The sequence below is a fragment of the Anabrus simplex genome, chromosome 2 (genome assembly GCF_040414725.1).
Source record: "Anabrus simplex isolate iqAnaSimp1 chromosome 2, ASM4041472v1, whole genome shotgun sequence".
Taxonomy (NCBI): domain Eukaryota; kingdom Metazoa; phylum Arthropoda; class Insecta; order Orthoptera; family Tettigoniidae; genus Anabrus; species Anabrus simplex.
The window spans coordinates 156,914,745-156,934,075 of record NC_090266.1 but is presented as its reverse complement, the minus strand read 5'-3'; the positions used below and the strand labels follow the sequence as shown (position 1 = coordinate 156,934,075).

At 37.0% G+C, this 19,331-nt stretch overlaps 1 protein-coding gene across 2 annotated transcripts in view; it reads right to left on the bottom strand.

The window, feature by feature from the left end:
• Nucleotides 1-12,058: 12,058 nt before the first annotated feature.
• The window catches only part of LOC136863949 (transketolase), a 268,751-nt gene continuing 261,478 nt past the window's right edge, over nt 12,059-19,331 (bottom strand). For both annotated transcript variants that reach the window (XM_067140399.2, XM_067140400.2), the window contains exon 11: nt 12,059-15,913. In XM_067140399.2, coding sequence (XP_066996500.2) covers nt 15,738-15,913 — 176 coding nt within the window. In that variant the 3' untranslated portion in view covers nt 12,059-15,737. The remainder of the gene's footprint in view (nt 15,914-19,331) is intronic.

Sequence of the window (19,331 nt, the reverse complement as noted above, 5' to 3'; positions counted from 1 at the left end):
TAGTTTTTCGAATCATAATTAAGTACAAATTAGTTATAAGCAAATTAACAATGACAGCTCGTAAACTTGAGATAAATTACAAAGGCTGAGGATGCTCGAAACCGAGCGAAACATGTCCCTTTTTAATGTAGTGTTGTAGCAATATAAATTTCTAACAACACAAAATCAATTGTATTGTAAAGGTGGAATAGAAAAATATAAAACACAAATTTGTATGCAAAAATGCACTCATGTCGGTAAAAGTTGTAGTGTTTCTATATCCTCTTGGATTGTTTTTATTCGTATATTCAGTAGTACGTTTTATTGATTAACACCTTCATTTTTGTTGTCCCCTGTAGAAAAGTCTTTATCCTTTACTGTATATCACAAATATCATAGAAGAACACTAATGCCCCATTCACAATGCAAACGTAACCGTAAACTTAACGACGTAACGTAACCATAAAATTAACGTAAAATTTTTGGTAATCACAATGGAGGAAGGTAAAGAGACGTAAAAAAGAAATAAAAAATCCCTTATATGAGACTTTACCCATTTTTAAATCCAAATTTAAACAAAATCCTTAAAAATCTTAAACTAACTTCCAATAAAGATCCTACCTTCCCCTTAAAGGTAACTCCCTCCGTCCCCGCCCCTGCTAATCTTTCACAGCCAACAGCGCGTAAGCCCAATGCTCTGCCCATCTCCTCTTCTTCATTACACTCCCCTCCCTCAATTCCACATCTTCAACAGCCAACAGCGCGTAAGCTCAATGCTCCGCCCATTTCCTTTCCTCCATCACACCCCCTCCCTCAGTTCCACACAGATACAATACACGACATTCAAATCTTACTCATTCCGAGACCATACACACAACCAGTTCATACCACAAAAATCGAGAACGTAAGTAATCGAATACATATTATTTCCTCTAATTCAACCGTTCTTCCTCTAAACTTCATATTTTGTATCCTCTTTTCATTACAGATTCTTCAGCACATATCCTTCAATAGTCAATCTACAGTATATTTAAAGCTATAGCCAACAACAAGTAAGAATGTTCCCATTTATCAATCAGTATAAGAGTTAATAACCACTCCAGCTAGCAAAGACCTACACGACAACATTCAGTTGTGAACTTTTTATCACTCTTTCAACAAAATTATGGAGACCGCGGACCCACTTCGTAAATAACGACATTAATGGATCCAACAACTTTATCATCTACACAGCGCCATACTACGGTTTAATATCACAAGTTTTCAACAAGAAAGTTTCAATGTCATCTTAAGTAGCTACTAAGGTCCAGTTAACCTTCTCTTCAATATGTAAATAAAGTTGCTTTTAGCCGAATTTCACTCGAACTTTGATGCGGCAACTTCAGCCATAGCCCTTCTTGTTACAGCGTGGATAAGGACTAGTTTTTCTATTTTATAAAATATTTTAAATTACTAGTGTAATATACCAACATCATCCTTTCCTTCGTAAACATTTTAAATGAAATTTCAATTGTAAATTATTATTTAAGAACTCGTAACAATTTCTCACATTGCATAATACTCATATCCTAACTTATATTCTCTTTTTAAAATATTTGTTACCATGACAATCAGGATCCTGATTTTTATCTTTGAGGTATATGTGTAAAAAGGCTGATGATGCCCTTATAAAGGGCGAAACATGTCCCTTCAAATTTTAGTGTAATAAGATGTAAATCCTAACTTTGGAAACTCATTTGTATTGAATAGGTTGATCTTACACGAATAAATGTTGGTAATATCTTAAAACTAAGAAGTCATTATATCGCGCACAAAATACAATGTTTACGTCTGGTCTGATTGGCTGGTTCTTAAACCTAACGTAAAATTAACCGAATACTGGATACTGGCCGCACTTAAGCGACTGAAGCTATCGAGCTCGGTGACATGTATTCCAACATATCGTCCCTGCTCTGGCAAACTAACGAATCTGCAAATTGGAAAAACATTAGGGGAGTTGAAAGAAGTTGTGATTACTCATGTCAAATCAATTTTGATATTTAATGATTGGTTTCATGTGTTAGACATACAGAACGAGCTGCAAATGTGATACATTTTTAGAGGGTTAGACATTATATAAATAATAAAATCTAGACCAAAACTTCACAACTACACTTTCCCTAGTTTGCCGTTGTGGGGACGATATCTAAAACAATAGATATAAGAGATAGGGAGATAGTGGGTTCGAATCCCACTGTCGGCAGCCCCGAATATGGTTTTCCGTGGTTTCCCATTTTCACACCAGGCAAATGCTGGTACCTTAATTTTTTTTCTTTGCTAGTCGCGTAACGTCGCACCGACACAGATAGGTCTTATGGCGACGATGGGACAGGGAAGGGCTAGGAGTAGGAAGGAAGCGGCCGTGGCCTTAATTAAGGTACAGCCCCAGCATTTGCCTGGTGTTAAAATGGGAAACCACGGAAAACCATTTTCAGGGCTGCCGACAGTGGGGTTCGAACCTACTATCTCCCGAATACTGGATACTGGCCGCACTTAAGCGACTGCAGCTATCGAGCTCGGTGGTACCTTAATTACCTTAATTAAGGCCACGGCCGCTTCCTTCCAACTCCTAGGCCTGTCCTATCCCATCATCGCCATAAGACCTATCTGTGTCGGTGCGACGTAAAGCCACTAGCAAAAATGTAAGTGATAGGAATCTGTGTGACGATGAGAAGGAAGAGGAAGACGTGCCTCAAAGTGTTCAACAGAGTTTAACTTTAGTGCAGGCAACAAACATGGCAGACAGTCTTCAGGATTTTCTTCTGTCATGAAGTGATGTGCCAGAGTCTGTGTTAAATTCAAGTGCAATGGTTGCTGACTACCTTGAATATTCGTTTGTGTCTGGGAGTGTTCAGAAGAAAATCAGACTTTTTCAAAATATAAAATCGAAATAATGTGCCGGTCATCATCATCATAATTTCCTGTTTCCAGCTTCCTGGGTCGGATTGTGAATCAAGGATATCCATCGCTGCCTGTATGTCCACCACTCTTCTCCCTTTTTTAAGTACATCTGGTTTTTCTCCCCTCTCCTCTATGCACTCTCACACTGAATCTGTCACCTCTTTCGAGGTCTTTCTCGTGGTCTCTTTCCTGTTAACTTCTCTGAAGAAGCTTTTTTTGGCACTCTCTCTTCTCCCATTCTCATCATATGCCCATGCCATTTGAGCTTTTCAAGATTGCTGTCCTTTTCCTAATCTCTTCATATCTAATTCTATCCTGTCTGGTCTTGCCTTCTATACCTCTTAGGAATTTCATCTCCGCTGCCTGTATTCTACTCTCCTCTCATTTTGTTGTAGTTAACGATCCAGCTACATAGGTTAATATGGGTTCATAATAGCTTGAATATAATACTTTCTTACATTTCTTCAGGACATCTTGGTTCCACAAAATACTCCTTACACTCTGGTAGAAGCTGTTTGCTTGTTGTATTCTTATCCCAATTTCCTCGCTTATCTTTCCATCTTCTGTGATTACACTTCCCAAGTACTTGAAACTTTTAACCACTTCCAGAATTTTACCATTCAGTTTTATCTTTCCTCTTGCTTCCTGCCTTCCCCTCGTCATCACTATTGCTTTACTTTTCTCTGTGCTTACTTTCATCCCAAATTTTTCTCTCTCTTGATTCCATACATCTACTTGTTTTTGCACTTCCGTTTCATCCTCACCCTAAATCACTATATCATCTGCAAACAACATGGCTTTTGTTGCCTGTCTTCCCAATCTCTGTTTAATGTCCTTATGTATTTCATCCATGACTATGATGAATAGTATGGGGGATAGTACACTTCCTATTGGAGACCAGTTTCAACTTTAAATCATTTTGTTTTTCCTATACTAGTCTTCACACTACTAACGCAATTTTTGTACATAGCTTTTATCATTTGCACTTCCACTCTGTTAACACATTGGAGACCATGTTTTAAGGTGGCATATGGGCAGGCAGATGCCATATGTTGAATTTTTTTTTAAAGTGTAGAAAATAGTAGGAAGGTTGCAACTGAAACATACAGTATATATCATCAAAAAATTAAAAGTGTCTATTCTACAGATTAAAAAGTTGCATCAAGATCTATTGAATACTTTTCACATTACATATTTTCCAATGGTATGCCTTTGCAACAACAACAACAAAAAATGTCTGACAATAAAGTCTTACACATAATGAGCTTGAGTGCAGAATAGTTTGAAACATTCAGGGACACAAAGTGCTAGAGAACACGTTGGATACTACCAGCATGTCTTTTCTCGTTACTTTCCCATTTTCCACTTTTCCTTTATCTGCACAGGCTTTGCAAGTGCATCCAAATCACCAAAAGTACCTGGCGAATGTGAATCAGTCCCTGCCTTTGAATTGTCACTTGCGTCACTTCATTCTAAATGAAAATCCAGTCATATGAAGATCATGAAACATTACCTAAATAATCTACAAAGTGCAAAATCACACCTGGGTGGAATATGATAGAAGAGGTTATAAATACCTTCATGAAGTTCGAAATCAGGGTCTAGATCTGCATCATCTACCTCTTCATCTGAACCAGTCATCAAAAATCTCTTCTAAAATCTCTACAATTCCACCTTCATTCAATGATCCAATCATTATAGCAGAAACAAAACACAGTCTAAACTCTTCACATGATGTAAACAAAACTCTGAAAGCGCGCGCCTTGAGCAGCTGGAAGCATGGAGTGTAGAAGCAAACTCGAGCAAAAATAATATAACTGCTATAAGTTTGAGAAAACGACGATAGAGGACATGAACACACGGTATAGCTGTTATAAAAGTTCTTTAAAGCGGCATGTATACTTTCCGCCCGATTCTCGTCCTGGCTGTGTTGATAACATAACAAATACGCAGACCCAAGTTAGCCTCGGGCGCGGTCAGTCTGAGCTGCTATCCAACCACGATACACACTCGGGCTCGGTCTCCAATGTGTTAACTTGTTTTTTCCTTAATGTGCCCCATACCAACTGTTTGAGCACACTGTCATTAGCTTTCTCAATGTCAAAAAATGTCATCACTATGTCTTTTCCAAACTCCCATCTTTTCTCCATCATATGTCTTAATGTAAAGATCAGGTCAAACAATCTGTCTTTCCTAAAACCATACTGTTCTTCTTCTTCCATTTCTCCTAGCTTCCTTCCAATACTCTCTCAAATGTCTTAGCTATATGGGCAATAAGGGTGATCCCTCTGTAGTTATTACATTTCTTTTTATCACCCTTTTTAAATATTAGGATAATTAAACCCTTTCCCCACTCTTCTGGGATCTTTCTTCCTCCAGATTATTCTAAATAATCCATAGAGCCACTGTAGTCCTATTGGTCCTGCTGCTTTACGGCTCTTCATCTTTTGGATGACTTCCTCTATTTCTAACATCGATATCTCCTTTTCTTGTTCTTTCCCCATTGTTTCTTCTTGCTCCTTATCTACCAGTTCATTGTATTTAATATTTAGCAATTCTGAGAAGTATTATTCCCAGCTTTTTAGCATGTCATCTCTTTGCATCAATATCTACCCTGCTTCAGTTTTTACAAATGTTATATCTTCCCTATTTCGTGAACTATTCTTCACCAAACCATACAAAACCCCTTTTACTTCCATTTATATCCTCCTGTAAGGTTTCTGTGAAGCTTTCCCAGCTCTTCCATTTCTCTTCTTGTACTATTTTCTTACATACCTTTTTGGCTTCTTTATATTTCTGCCAATTCTATGTACTACTGCTGCCTATCCACTTCCTCCAAGCCATTTGTTCCTCTTTAACTGCTTCCCTTACCCTGCTGTTCCACCAAGGAATCTCCATTTCCTTGTTCCTCCCTGATAGTATTCCACAGGTGTTTACTGCACACTTTACAAAACCATTTCTGAAAAGTGTCCATTCCTCTTCCATAATGTTCAGGTCTAAAAACCATTTCTGAAACATGTCCATTCCCTTCCATACTGTTCACATCATCTCTGTGAATTTCTTTCTCTTTTAACTTCCATCCCTTAATTTTTTCCCTTTTTCCTATTAATGTTATTTTACCAAGTTTTAATTTTATGGTCTCCTTCAAAATCTGCTCTTCAAATCAAAATCAAAATCTCTTTATTTGCACATGAGGTGTCTACTTCGGTGGCAAATGGTACACTAAAATACATTATTGTCAAGCACTAAATATTAAATTAACAAGAGAAGAAAATGTTCCTATAATATAATATTATAGAATTTACGCTAACAATTTTTTCTATTAAACACACAGCTCATCCTTAATAAATTTATATTGTTTACAAAATTCTACTTATAATATCTCCTGTACTACTTACAAATATAGTCAACTGATATACAGTATGTGGAATTACTTCAAATGATACTATACAACTGGTAACAGATTAAACTTTATATTGCATTTATTTATATTTTTTTCTTTACCCATTCTGGAACCTAAGTAGCATAACGACCTGCTGCATCTTAACCAGAGCCCCTTTTGTCACCACTTTTCAGAGTTCCTGAAGGGCCTTCACAGCTACCGTAGCGGTCCCAGGGCTCTCGAAGTCCCCTACTTTGGCTGTCCAAACTCCTTAGACCAGGGGATGGAATTAATTTATTCACACACAATTTTTTTAATTTACAATAACCTGCACTGGTCGAATGCACTCTTAACACTTAATTTATTTTCTCTGTTACTGTTTATTCTCTTCTTGAATATCTGTACAGATTTTGGAAAAGGATCAAACACTACCCCTGGTAAACTGTTCCACTCCTTCACACCCTTCCCAATGAATGAAAAATTACCCCAATCGCTTCTGCTAAAATTCCTTCTAATTTTATATTTGTGGTCTGTCCTGCCGATATAATTATTTTCCAACTGAAGCCTCTCACGGATATCTCCCCATGCTTCTTCTCTTATATAGGCTCTATATAATCCTATAAGTCTAGTTTTCTCCCTTCTCTTACTTAAAGTTTCCCACCCAAGTTCCTTTAACGTTTCTGATACACTACTCTTTCTCCTGAAATCCCCTATTACAAATCTTGCTGCTTTCCTCTGCACACTATATTTCTTTTATTAGGTATTCTTGGTGAGGATCCCAAACACTGTTTGCATATTCCAATAATGGATGAACCATACTTAAGTAACTTTTTTCTTTTAATTCTTTATTGCATCCTTTAAGTAGCCTCATTATGACATGTACCGATCTGTATGCTTTCCCAACAATGTCGTCAACATGACCCTTCGGGTGCAAATTACTTTCAAATTTCACACCTAAGTATTTGCACTTGTCATCTTTCGGGATAACTACCTCATCCAAAGTATATTCATATTCAGTTTTAAAGCTCCTGTTTTTAAAAGTTGTAACAGTTGATTTGCCTCCATTAACCTTCATATTTTCTTCAACCCATTGTTGGATACTCTCAAGTTTCCTTTGTAATTCTGAACAATCCTCAATGTTATTTATTTCCCTATAAACAATTATGTCATCTGCATACAATCTTATTTTTGATGTTATATTGTTCCCTAAATCATTTGCGTATATTAAGAAAAGTAACGGACCGATTATACTACCCTGTGCAATTCCCTTACAAACTTTCTCTTTTTCTTACTTTGACTTTCTGAACCCTTGAATTTAGAAATGTTTTTATCTAACGTGTAACCCTTACGTCCAATCCTATTCCCTCCAATTTCTTTAATAATATTCCATGTTCCACTCTATCAAAGGCTTTGGAAAGATCTATGGCTATGCAATCTAACTGACCTCCTGAATCCAATTGATCTGATATGTCCTGCTGAAATCCCACCAGTTCTGCCTCACAAGAAAATTTCTTTCTATATCCATACTGGCTCCTCATGAACGAATTTTTATCATCACATATCCCTCCGATGTACTTTGATATTAAACTCTCCAGTATTTTACAAACTATACTGGTCAGGCTGATTGGTCTGTAGTTCTCTGGTTTCCTTTTATCAGCCTTTCCTTTATAAATTGGTATTATTAGATTCCTTCCATTCTTTTGGTATTACACTATTATTTATGACATAGTCAAAGAGAAATTTTAAATAAGGCACTATGTATCACCCCATTGTCTTTAATACCTCCCCAGTAATTTGATCACTTCCTGCTGCTTTTCCTTGCTGAAGCAGTTGGATTTCTTTGAAAATATCTTCATTTGTGAATGAGAAGCTTCTCGTTTCCCTCTGTGTCTCTCCCTCTCGATCTTCTGTTTCGGTTTCCAACTCCTGACAATCATCTACTGAATCTCTGAATTCCCTACTAAATAGGTTTGCTTTTTCAGTGTTCACCCCATTCTCCCACCATTGTAGGAATTTGGATTCCTTTTCCTTTTTGATTCCTGATATATGAATACAGCTTTTTCCATTTCCCTTTGTGGTCATTACCCTCTTGAAGTATGCCATTCATATAATTCTCTTTTGCTTCCTTTTTCACTCTATTCAGTTCCCTCATTAGCTGTTTTCTAGTTTCTCTACTCTCCCTACCCTCTTTGATTTTCCTGTTTACTATTCTACATTTTCTTTTTAATTTTCTTATTTCCCTTGTATAATAAACAGGGTCTGAGGTCATTTTACCCTTCTTAACAGGTACAAATCTCTTCTTTCCTTCCCAAATGATTCATTTAAATTTAGCCCAAAGTGTATCCACATTACTCCCTTCACTTATCCAACAACTGAATTGTGATTTAAGGTAAGTCCCAAATTCATCAACTTTAGTTTTTCTGTACAATTTCTTGTCTTGCGTAACCCTCTTATTAAGCTGTTAAGGTACCAGTCCTACATCCATTATTACAGCCTTATGATCACCTATTCCTTCAATTACCTCAGTTTTATTAACGATTTCCCATGGTTTAACCAAGAATACATCTAGCAAGTTATTGAGACGAGTCTGTTCTTGTACCACTTGTGTAAATCTTCCCTCCCAAATTAACTTATTTGCCAGTTTCTGTTCATGGGCTTCACTTGCAGCTCCATTCCATTCAACTTCAGGCAAATTTAGATCTCCCCCAATTATTACCATATCATTATTGTTTTTATGAGTATAATCTATTATTTTCTCAAATATTTCCATTACTCTTCCCTTTCTTCCAGGCCTGTATGTTCCTATAATTCCCACCTCCTTCATATTATCACAAACTAGTTTTATCCCTAATATTTCATCCCTTTCATCAGTAAACCATTCATGTGAACAATAAGTTTCCTTCACCAGAATAAACACCCCCCCCCTCCCTTTTTATCTCCTCGGTCTCTACGATAGACTGTGTACCCGTCTAGAAATTCTTCTCTATTACCCACCCCTTCTCTCAACCACGATTCCACTCCTATCACCACATCAGTCCTTAAGATTCCATCAATGTACCGAATTTTAATTGTTTATTTACTACACTTCGACAGTTTACCAAAAGCAATCTCAGACCCCCTTCCTCCCTAAAACTTGACTGTTGCAATTGGGTAACTCGAAACTCCTTACTTTCCTGAGTTTCATTTTCTAGTTGACTGACTAGCTTTCCTGGTCAGTATTATAACTCAAGGGAGTTGCCTGTTTTACAGTACATATCTTAAGATTAATAACATCTAGAACAATAATTGCTATCTTTCGTTTACCTGAATTGTTTAGACTGAGGCCATGTTTTGTATAACAGTATCTCCCAAAACTGCTGCATTCAATAACCTGAGTATTCCAAAAATGTTTACAAATTTTAACAATATCTGTATTGACCTTGTCCTCTTGGCACTGCTGTCACATCTTCCAGTTGTCTATGTTTCTCCTCCACCAGAATGTGATCATTGTCTAACTATCTCGCCAACCATATCTAGTTATTTTTGTGAGTTATTTTTTCTAAACCACATATTGCCAACATGTAATCCATTCCTCCTACAAAAATCTATTACCAAATATTCTTCATCTTGGTTTCCACAACTATAGGGGCCAATTATCTCCTCTTTTCCCTGTCTGTTCCAACATTTGCATTCATGTCTCCCATTATTATAACCTCTGTCTTCAATACAACTTTCTAGTTCTTCTAGAAACTCTTGTAAACATTCATCTGCATTCCCCAATTGGGGTGCATAAAGCTGTATAAAATCCTTGATTCCACTCTCAAGTCCAAGTCTAACTTTAATTATCCTGTCACTGATCAGGTCAATTTCGTCCACATTTTGCGCTAGGTCTTCTCTCAATATAACACCAACACCATTTGTTGCCATCCTTCCTCCATTCCAATATAATCTATACCCTTCCTTCAATTCTTTTTGACCTTTCCCCTCCCATTTTGTCTCACTTATTCCCATCATTGCTATGTCTTCTCCATATACTCTATCAGTTCTTCTACCTTGCCATTCAAAGTCATGACATTGATGATACCGATTCTTGTGATGTCCAGTAGCCCACTTCTCGCAGTTCCCCGCAGAGCACTGGGAACTGCGCGTCACTTCAGGGCGACGCTCTAGCATTTTCCGAGGCCTCGATTCACTTGCACTCATTTTGTAGGTTGTTTGTACAATGGGTTCACCACTCCCAAAGGCATTTTATTACCTTCTGCCAGGTTCAAATTCCGCCGCCCCTAACATGGAGTCTGATGCCTTTTGTAGCCGCTCCTCTGTAGTACAGACACTACGGGTTTGCCCCTTCCGCCATCACCGTACCAAAGTCCATCTTCTCTGCCATAGATGCCGTTGAGGTCTGTCTTCACCCATAACCCAGGGCAAGGCCTTCCATATTTATGACCCCTGGAGAGAGGGTGTCCCAGTATTTTAAAGCCCCCCAGGAACTGGGCTACCTGTTGGTCTACGGGTTGTATTGGGTATTTCAACCAGCCCTGCGTACTGTAGGGACCCCCTATCCGCCACCTGGGGATGTGCTCTGTAGGGGTAAGGTTCCCCTGGTTACTCATTGGAAGTTAACCCCACCCACAAACGCTGAGGTTATTTACAGAGATACACGGTAAAATTTGAGATGCTGAAAACTTCTTGCAAGTACCTGTACTTTATATATGTATTCTAATTTTCCTCTCATTTAATAAATACAGTATTAAGGTTTTTTATGTGTAAATTCATGTTGAAATAATGTAGATTCTTCAACAGGTTTAGCAAGGGGCAACTGAGAATTGATTTATTTCAGTATAACAAAATTTCAATATAACAAATTAAATTCTGAAGTCCCCCAAATTTTGTTATACTGGTATTTTACTGTATAAGGTTAAGGTGGACAGTCATCTCATCCGTAGGATAGCATGAATAAGAAGCGAGGCCTTCAGAACTATGTATAGTTGTGGTATATAGCTTGCAGATTTTGTTTGTGGATGTTTAAATTGGTCTCATCACGTAATGATTATTGTTGTTGGTGTTTGGTTTCAATTTTGTTTTGGGAGTAAATTCATGTAGTGAAACTTGTGGTTAATCTTTTATTGATGGAGTAAGGAAGAAACCTGGCATGTTACTCAAATTTAATTTCAGAGTTAAATAGTAGCAGGTAAGGTAATTAAGCAGGTTTGGAGTTTCATCAGCTTGATGACCGTTGCCTTGGGAGAGTCAATTATTCCTGTAAATCTTTTGCAGGTGATGCCCAATTTTGTTATTTATATTTTATTCTAGTTACCATTTATGCATTTTGTATTTTCACTTTTGCCAAATTGTTACACTCCTTTCTATTATTCTCTCCAATATTTTGGCTAGTTGTGACAACAGTGTAATTCCTCGATAATTGTCACATACCTTCCTGTCACCTGTATTGACTAAGTCTTCATAGAATAACCTCGAAAGGAAACTATTCTGGTTCTACCTTGTTCAATACCAACAAAACAACATGGAACTGGAATCATTTCCTTTCAAGGTGGTTGTGCGCAGATTATTCAGCGGCAAATTATTCCAGTATATATGGGATATTTATTTGCACACTGAATTACAACAAAAACCTGTAATATTTGAATACATCCCTCCACATTGAGTTGGCACCACGCAGGGCATCCAGCCATAAAACCAGGCCAAGTTAACATGTTCAACATAGATCACTGCCGTGACTTCACCGGGGTGATTGAAAAGCAGCAAAATAAAAAAGCATTTGAAATTCAGGAAATTTATTGCTTCTCATACACAATAGTCTTCCCAATGCCTAGCATAAATTCAGTTACACATTTCTGTCTTATCTTGATTTACAAAGCAGCTTTTAACCACGTATTTCTAATAGTCAATCCATAAAATTAATTGAAACAAAATGTTGTAGAAAGTAGACGACTAGTAAAAGCATCTGAATGGGTAAAAATGTACTGAATTCTGCTTAGGTTTAGGAGGAGCAAAACAATAAACCTAACAAACAACAATGTTTAGTCTGAGGTCACATATATGGGTATCACAAATCAACATAAGCCACTAAGGGTAGTTAACATTTTATCAACAACCTGCATCTTTTCTAGTATGTACAAAAAAATGTAAATTAAAAGGTTTTAAAAAGCTAACAAAAACAACAGATGCATCTCTTGAGCAAACAGCAAGACTTCCAAGTTCTTTTCATACACAATATTGTGCTGTGTGAAAACAGACACTTCAAAGCCCTAACAGACTCAACATTCAAAATTAGATAACTAGACCTTAAAGTATAAAAAACTGATTTCATGGAAGAACAAACTGGTTCCAAAAAAAGTTGTAAGCACAGAAATGTTTAGACTACCAAAAAAGAATCTTGCACACTCCAATTTGCACTGGAACTCACAACATGTAACTTAAAGTCCCAATTCAAATCAATACTGGAAAATCCCACACATTACCAAAAGAGATAAATAATATTTTGGTAGAAATTGGGACCCAACATGAAACTCAAAAGTCATAACCTCTTGAACAAGAAATATATTTTTAGCTTTATCACATCACACCATCTCTTAACAGAAGTAAACTATTGAAGCAGCATAAGAAATAACAAGAATCAGTCAAAACATAAACATATTCAGGTTAAATATATATTAACTTCAGGGCAGTGGCATGGCGTGGGAATTTCCTGGTGTTGCCGTATACCATGATACATTAAAATGTCTTTTGAAACCTCAGATTTAGTCTTGAAGTCTTAATTCAGGTGTTTGTCTGCCGTTCGAAATAATATTTTTCTCACTAAATGTACGTGATTCTAAGGAACAGTTAAAGGCTCTCTAACACCATCACAATCACAGGAGAATAGTTTCACCAGTAAATTTAGAAGCAATGCTAAGGAAGTGTAACAGAAGGAAGGAAAACCCTGTTTGTCTTAAGAGTCTAACCAGCAAATAATGCAAGACACGCTCACCATGGCGTTTGAAGATCACTTATACCCATCCCGGGAGAGTTTGCCATTGAAGTGTGTGGCGTAAATAGGAAGCAGCGAGGACTTTTTATGTAAAATGAACACTTCAATTCTACAGCGCTAAATGGCAATCGTATCTAGTTTTTGTAACATGTTACAGGAATCTGGTGGATTTGGATTTGCCGGTGGCAACACCAGCAACATGGATGCCATGCCCCTGCTTCAGCAACATCAAGTATCTTACAGCACACATAATATTGTTTAAACATTTACCTCAAAATTTTACACAATCTCCATATACAGGAGGGGCTTGACAGAATTACATTCACTGGCCTCAGGGTAGTTGAAGTTACGAATCCACATACTCCCAAGATAGTTTAAGCATCGAAAGTGGCAATGACTCCCAGTCTCTCCTCAGATATTACCCTCCTAAAAAGTAATACTCATCGAAATTCAAATAATTTTCTATTTACCAAAAAATAATGTTTCACATACAGGGAGAGTACTGCAAGGGTTGCCGCCCTTCCCTCATGCTACGTGTCAGTAAAAAAAGAGCATGGTCACCATCACACCATTCCCGTAGCCTCATGAACAACATTTCTGTGCAAATTGCATTTTCCAGTTCAATGGTGCAGGGGTTTCTTCTATTCACTATCTTTCAAACTACCCCCTAAACAGAAGTCACAAGGCCATAAACCTGCACCAATTATTCTAACACCAAAATCATCGTACATATTTATTGACTTAAGAGTGGTACGTGCTCTCTTGCTAGAAATATCTGAGCGACCTTTCCTGTTCAGTCAGTTGAGGAAAGAATGGTTTGGTATTAATTCTGTCCTGATGAAATTAATAGTGTCGTTAATAAAATATTGGCCCTACTAACAGTGCGCCAAACTCCTATTTCAAGATCATGAGGGGGAGTTTCATGAATTATTCTTGGATTTTCAAGTCACCATACCGGTTATTTTGCAAATGTACATGTCCATGCAAATGAAACCATTCCTAATCAGAAAAAAAAGAAGCACTAAATCAGGATATAATTTACCAGTGTTGACAGACTAAAGAACCCAATTATAATAATGTTTTCTTGCGGCTGAATAATCATGAGCATAAAATTTGCACATCTGCGACTAAAATTTCAGTTTTTTGCCATCAGTCATGCAGAAGTATATGAAACCTCTTTGCTGAGCTAGTTTCTTTAAAAAAATTCAGTGGAGGCATCACTCAAGACTTTCAGAAATATCTCGATTTTTTTCTGTTCAACTTTTTTGTTTAGCACTGAACTCAAAATTTTGAATTTATTCATAATTTTCTTAATTCCATATACTTGCGTACCAGGGAATTGTTTGCAGAATTCTTTCTCCCAGCAGATTTATGCTTTAAAAATCCACAGCACATGAAAATACACTTTTTTTACACCCAATTTAGAAGCCATGAAATACACTAAACCAAACAATTACTGCTGTATAAGAGAGAATCAAACAGTTCACTGCACGGAAGCCTATCACAGACTGGCAGAGACAAGGACATCGTTGGGCGAGCTATATAGGTCAGGTGGCTATTGAATCGTCCACTCACGCAAACACGGCACAAGGAATAACCTGGCAACTCGACGAAGAGCCTCACTGTATATCTTAATTTTATCAAGGATTTATGAAATGTATGAGATGGTAATGAGTGAATGAACAAATATACAAAAATTTAAATAAATGAAAACAAAGCATTTAAAAATAATGAAAATTAGCTAAACTGCCAGTCTTTGAAGTAGACATGTTTATACTATAGGGAGCACAACATCAATCTGAATAGTTTTCTCGAGTATCTGTTAATTTTATAGCCTGCATTATGTACAGTAGTACAGATGTACGAGCCTTTGCAAATATATCTTCATCAAAAAAGAGATTGTAACTTACATCTACGTCGAAATGAACTCGGCAACACTATTTAGATTCAAATGAATAAGAGGAGTCCCTTCAGAAGGATAAAAGTAAATACGAAATTAGGAACAAGCATAACGCAGATACGAGAATGCAATTTGAAAAAAATTAACACTACCTTGAAAATGAATGCAGTAACATCAGTTCAATTTTGCTACCGACACTTATCTGAATTGCCTTGAGCCAGCACCACAACTACAAAGTCTCCTTGAACATCCCATTTATGCTACAATTAAATGCATAGTAAAATATCTCTCCTCATTATAAAATTCTATTTTGTTTTAAAAAAAAAGAAGATCATATAAAAATATGAATGGTAAATAACCATTCAGATCAAGTTAAGAATAAATGAGAAGGAAGTATTTCAAAACTTCTTACAGTTAAAATGGAATGTGCGTAAATAATTCTATTACAATCTCAGCCTTGTGTCTCATGACCAACAATGTTGATGTTTATGTCAAATATGCAGCATGATGAGGTATTACCAAAATGCAGGATTTTAATGTGGCACAAATTTTTGGCACCCAGATAATCAATGACCTTTCAAAACACTCAAAACAGATTCTCCAATGCATTTTGCACTGATCCCATATTTCTCCAGCAATGCAGCTGATGGTCCTGATCTAGGAACCTCCCTTACTGCCAACTGGTGTACCACAATTCCTGGCTCTTTTGAAACCGCCGACATAACAGCTTCACCAAGCCCACCTGGAAATAAAATAAAAGGCAATTAATCTTTACTCATTTTAGTGAACTCAAAAGGTTAAAATTTATTAACTTTTTCTTCCGGTTACCCAATTTTCACCCGACTGGACTTTTCTAGCAGCGACTGCTATCTTTACAACTGTATTATTTGCTTTACGTTGCACCAACACAGATAGGTTTTATGGCGACGATGGGATAGGAAAGGGCTAGGAGTAGGAAGGAAGCGGCCGTGGCCTTAAGGTACAGCCCCAGCATTTCCTGGTGTGAAAATGGGAAACCACAGAAACCATTTTCAGGTCTGCCGACAGTGGGGTTCAAACTACAACCGTATTGCAGTCATTTCTGATGACATAGGAGAAGGTTCTCTAAAAATATGTAATTGACATTCCTTTCATAAATTATTTAGTAAACAACATGAAAGCAACAACTGCAAGTAAAAAAACAGTAATTGCAATAATATGCATGAGACTGGAATGAAGATGATAGCAGGATCTCTTAATTTGAGTAAGACTGCAACACCTAGCAGGGTTTACCAGCACATCAGATGGGCCTATGTCACCAAGAAAAACAGTGGGAGACAAGGACAAGCAGTTAAAACAGAGGTTATTTAATTCATGGGGCAAGTTGCATACATTTAAACATTCATCTCTTAATTGATGGAGTCTAGAACAACTTCACTGTATGCAAATACTGTTGGGAGGTATGGAAGGGATCTGAAAGGTTACACAGTGGCCTCCACGGTATGCACTAACCATGCGTCTTGGTAGGTGTGCTATTTACCAACTGATGAGCCCAACTTAGCATACTGGGGCGAAACTCTGGCAACCAGGAGTGAGTTAGCTGGAAAACTATAATGTCCAATAACAGACCAACTATATTGGTATTAAGTGATATGTTCCGAGCTGTCAGTGGAGAGATGGCGTGAAATGACATTAACAGATTAATAAATTTGAGCGGTGTCTTTAGAGGTAGGAAAGATCAAAATATGAAGATAAAAATTGGAATTCAAGGGGACAAATTGGGACAAACATTTGTTTATAGGAAGGAGAATAACTTACCAAGGGAGATGTTCAATAAATTTCAAATTTCTTTGCAATCATTTAAGAAAAGACTAGGAAAACGACAGATAGGGAATCTGGTACATGGGCAACTGCCGTAAGTGCAGACCAGTAGCGACAGATTACTGAAACAAAAACTGAAGGAAGTACTTTGGTCAAATTATGAGAAGACATTCACTGGCAAGTCCTTTATGATACTGAAGTCTGATAGTAAAATAAGAGGACAACAATGGATGAGGTGAAGTGATGGCATCAAGGAAGTCGTGGATCTCAATCTGGAAAGTTTTCGGGAAATAGTGCAGGACTGAAGGAAATGGCATGCTTTGTGGTCTATGGGGTCAGAATAGACTAAATGACTAACACACTATTGGTTTACAGCTGCTATCGGTCGTAATTTTTTGGAAGTGATGTATGGGATTGCATAATTTGTTATGATGTCGTTAAAACGCAATGTTAAACTTCATTATTTACCTCTGAACTACATTTTTTCACAAAGGTACATTTTTTAAAACTATATACAGCATGGAGATATATTTTCACTACTTATTGGACCAGTATATATACATATAACTCCCCTTAAGGGTTCCATATCGAATAGAAAACTATCCATTTTGTCATTTAACAGAAATTACAATTTTTCACAAATTTCAATTTCATATTCATAAAAAACGGGACAAGGTAAGGAATAGATAGATAATGTACTTGTCGTAAAGTTTCATTTTTATGCTGTGTACAGTCTCTGGGGAAGGTGTACCACAATAATGATAGTTTAATATTCTTACAGATTTTGTACGCGTATGTTCTAGTCTTTTTGCGATTTCATTTACTTTTTCCTCGTTATTACACGTTTTTTAACACTTTGCTTCTTATTGAGTAAAGAACCAGTTCCTCACGATTTGTTTAAGAGTTTCCACACGGTCTCTCTAGGGCGTACACCTGGAAATTATGTTACAAATCACCTAACGACTTCCCTGCAAGACTGTTTTCACACAATTATTGTACATAAATACCCTTCCCTCTACTGTATACACACATGAAGGCATTATGAGAATTATACCCCAAAGTAATACTTCACAACTCCAGAACAGTTGGAGCAACAGATCAATACACGTGCTACGCATGCACCTTAACTGCGAAGTGCAGGCATTCCCACGCTGTCACTGCACTGTGTAACGGGAAGTGACGAGTCAACAGGAGGCAAAAGCTGGACACGCCTGCTGGCCAACGGATGAGAGAAACACTCTGTATATTCACCTTTGATATTTTATTTGTCCCTTCATTTTTCTCTTTATATTGTCCAACAAAAGGCCAGTTCCACCACCTACAGGTGAAGTAATTTCTAACTTACCCTCCCCGTAAAAGGGTATTTCAGTTCAACCACTCCCAGCCTAACCGATACTTGAACCTGCACAACTTCCATTTCGAAACAAGAGCCTTAACCTCGACACTACAATTTCCGAAACGCTAGCTTACATGAAGACTTCTAACTAGTGTGTGATAATTTAAATATTAAAATCTCCATATTTTAAGCCCAAATATGTATTGATTTTGAACCCACACACAGTATTATCCCTCTTTTACACTTTTCAAGGCACCAAGGAATCCCGGTGTAAAAGGGAGGAAAGTGTAAATCGTGGGGGCTAAATGTTACACAAATGCATATTATTAATTTATAGAGTATTTCAATCTCAATCAATTCACTGTACTTACCTCAAATAAAGGTCATGTAAGTTAATTACTGTACTGTATTAACTGTTGACTACACTGCCTTTGGAATTCTGCTCATCCTTTACCCATGAGAAGGTTACCAGTTTGTAATATATTCTTTTAATATACAGTAGTTACTTTCTTAGAAGGGCTATAGAAGTATCTAAGATGCAATATTTTCTCTGAATGAAACATTTTAATTGCTACTATTGTACCTGTATTTTCAATATTAACACAAATTTATTCCAGATAGAAAACTACAAAATCATTGCTTCCTACCAAAATACACTGGAAGTCCGTTATAGCAAGAATTCATAACGTTGAAAAATTTACTCGTTATAACGGATTGTCGTTATATCCGATTTTGTAGAAAAGTCTGAAAACCCCCCCATGCATATAAAAATCGGTGTGAAACGGCAATCATTTTGTTCAAAACTTGCGTTTCCGCAGACGATATCCACACTACGGCTTACTTGTTTGTTATTTTTCGAAATCTGATACTGCGTGAAAGTGTATGTTTAATGACATTCTGAAAAAAATATAGTACCGTATTTCTCCGAATCCAAGATGAACCCCACTTTTTCCTTCAAAAAATTTTAATCAGGCTCAAAAAGTACTTTGTAAAATCATGTGAATGCCTTTGTTGTACAGTAGGA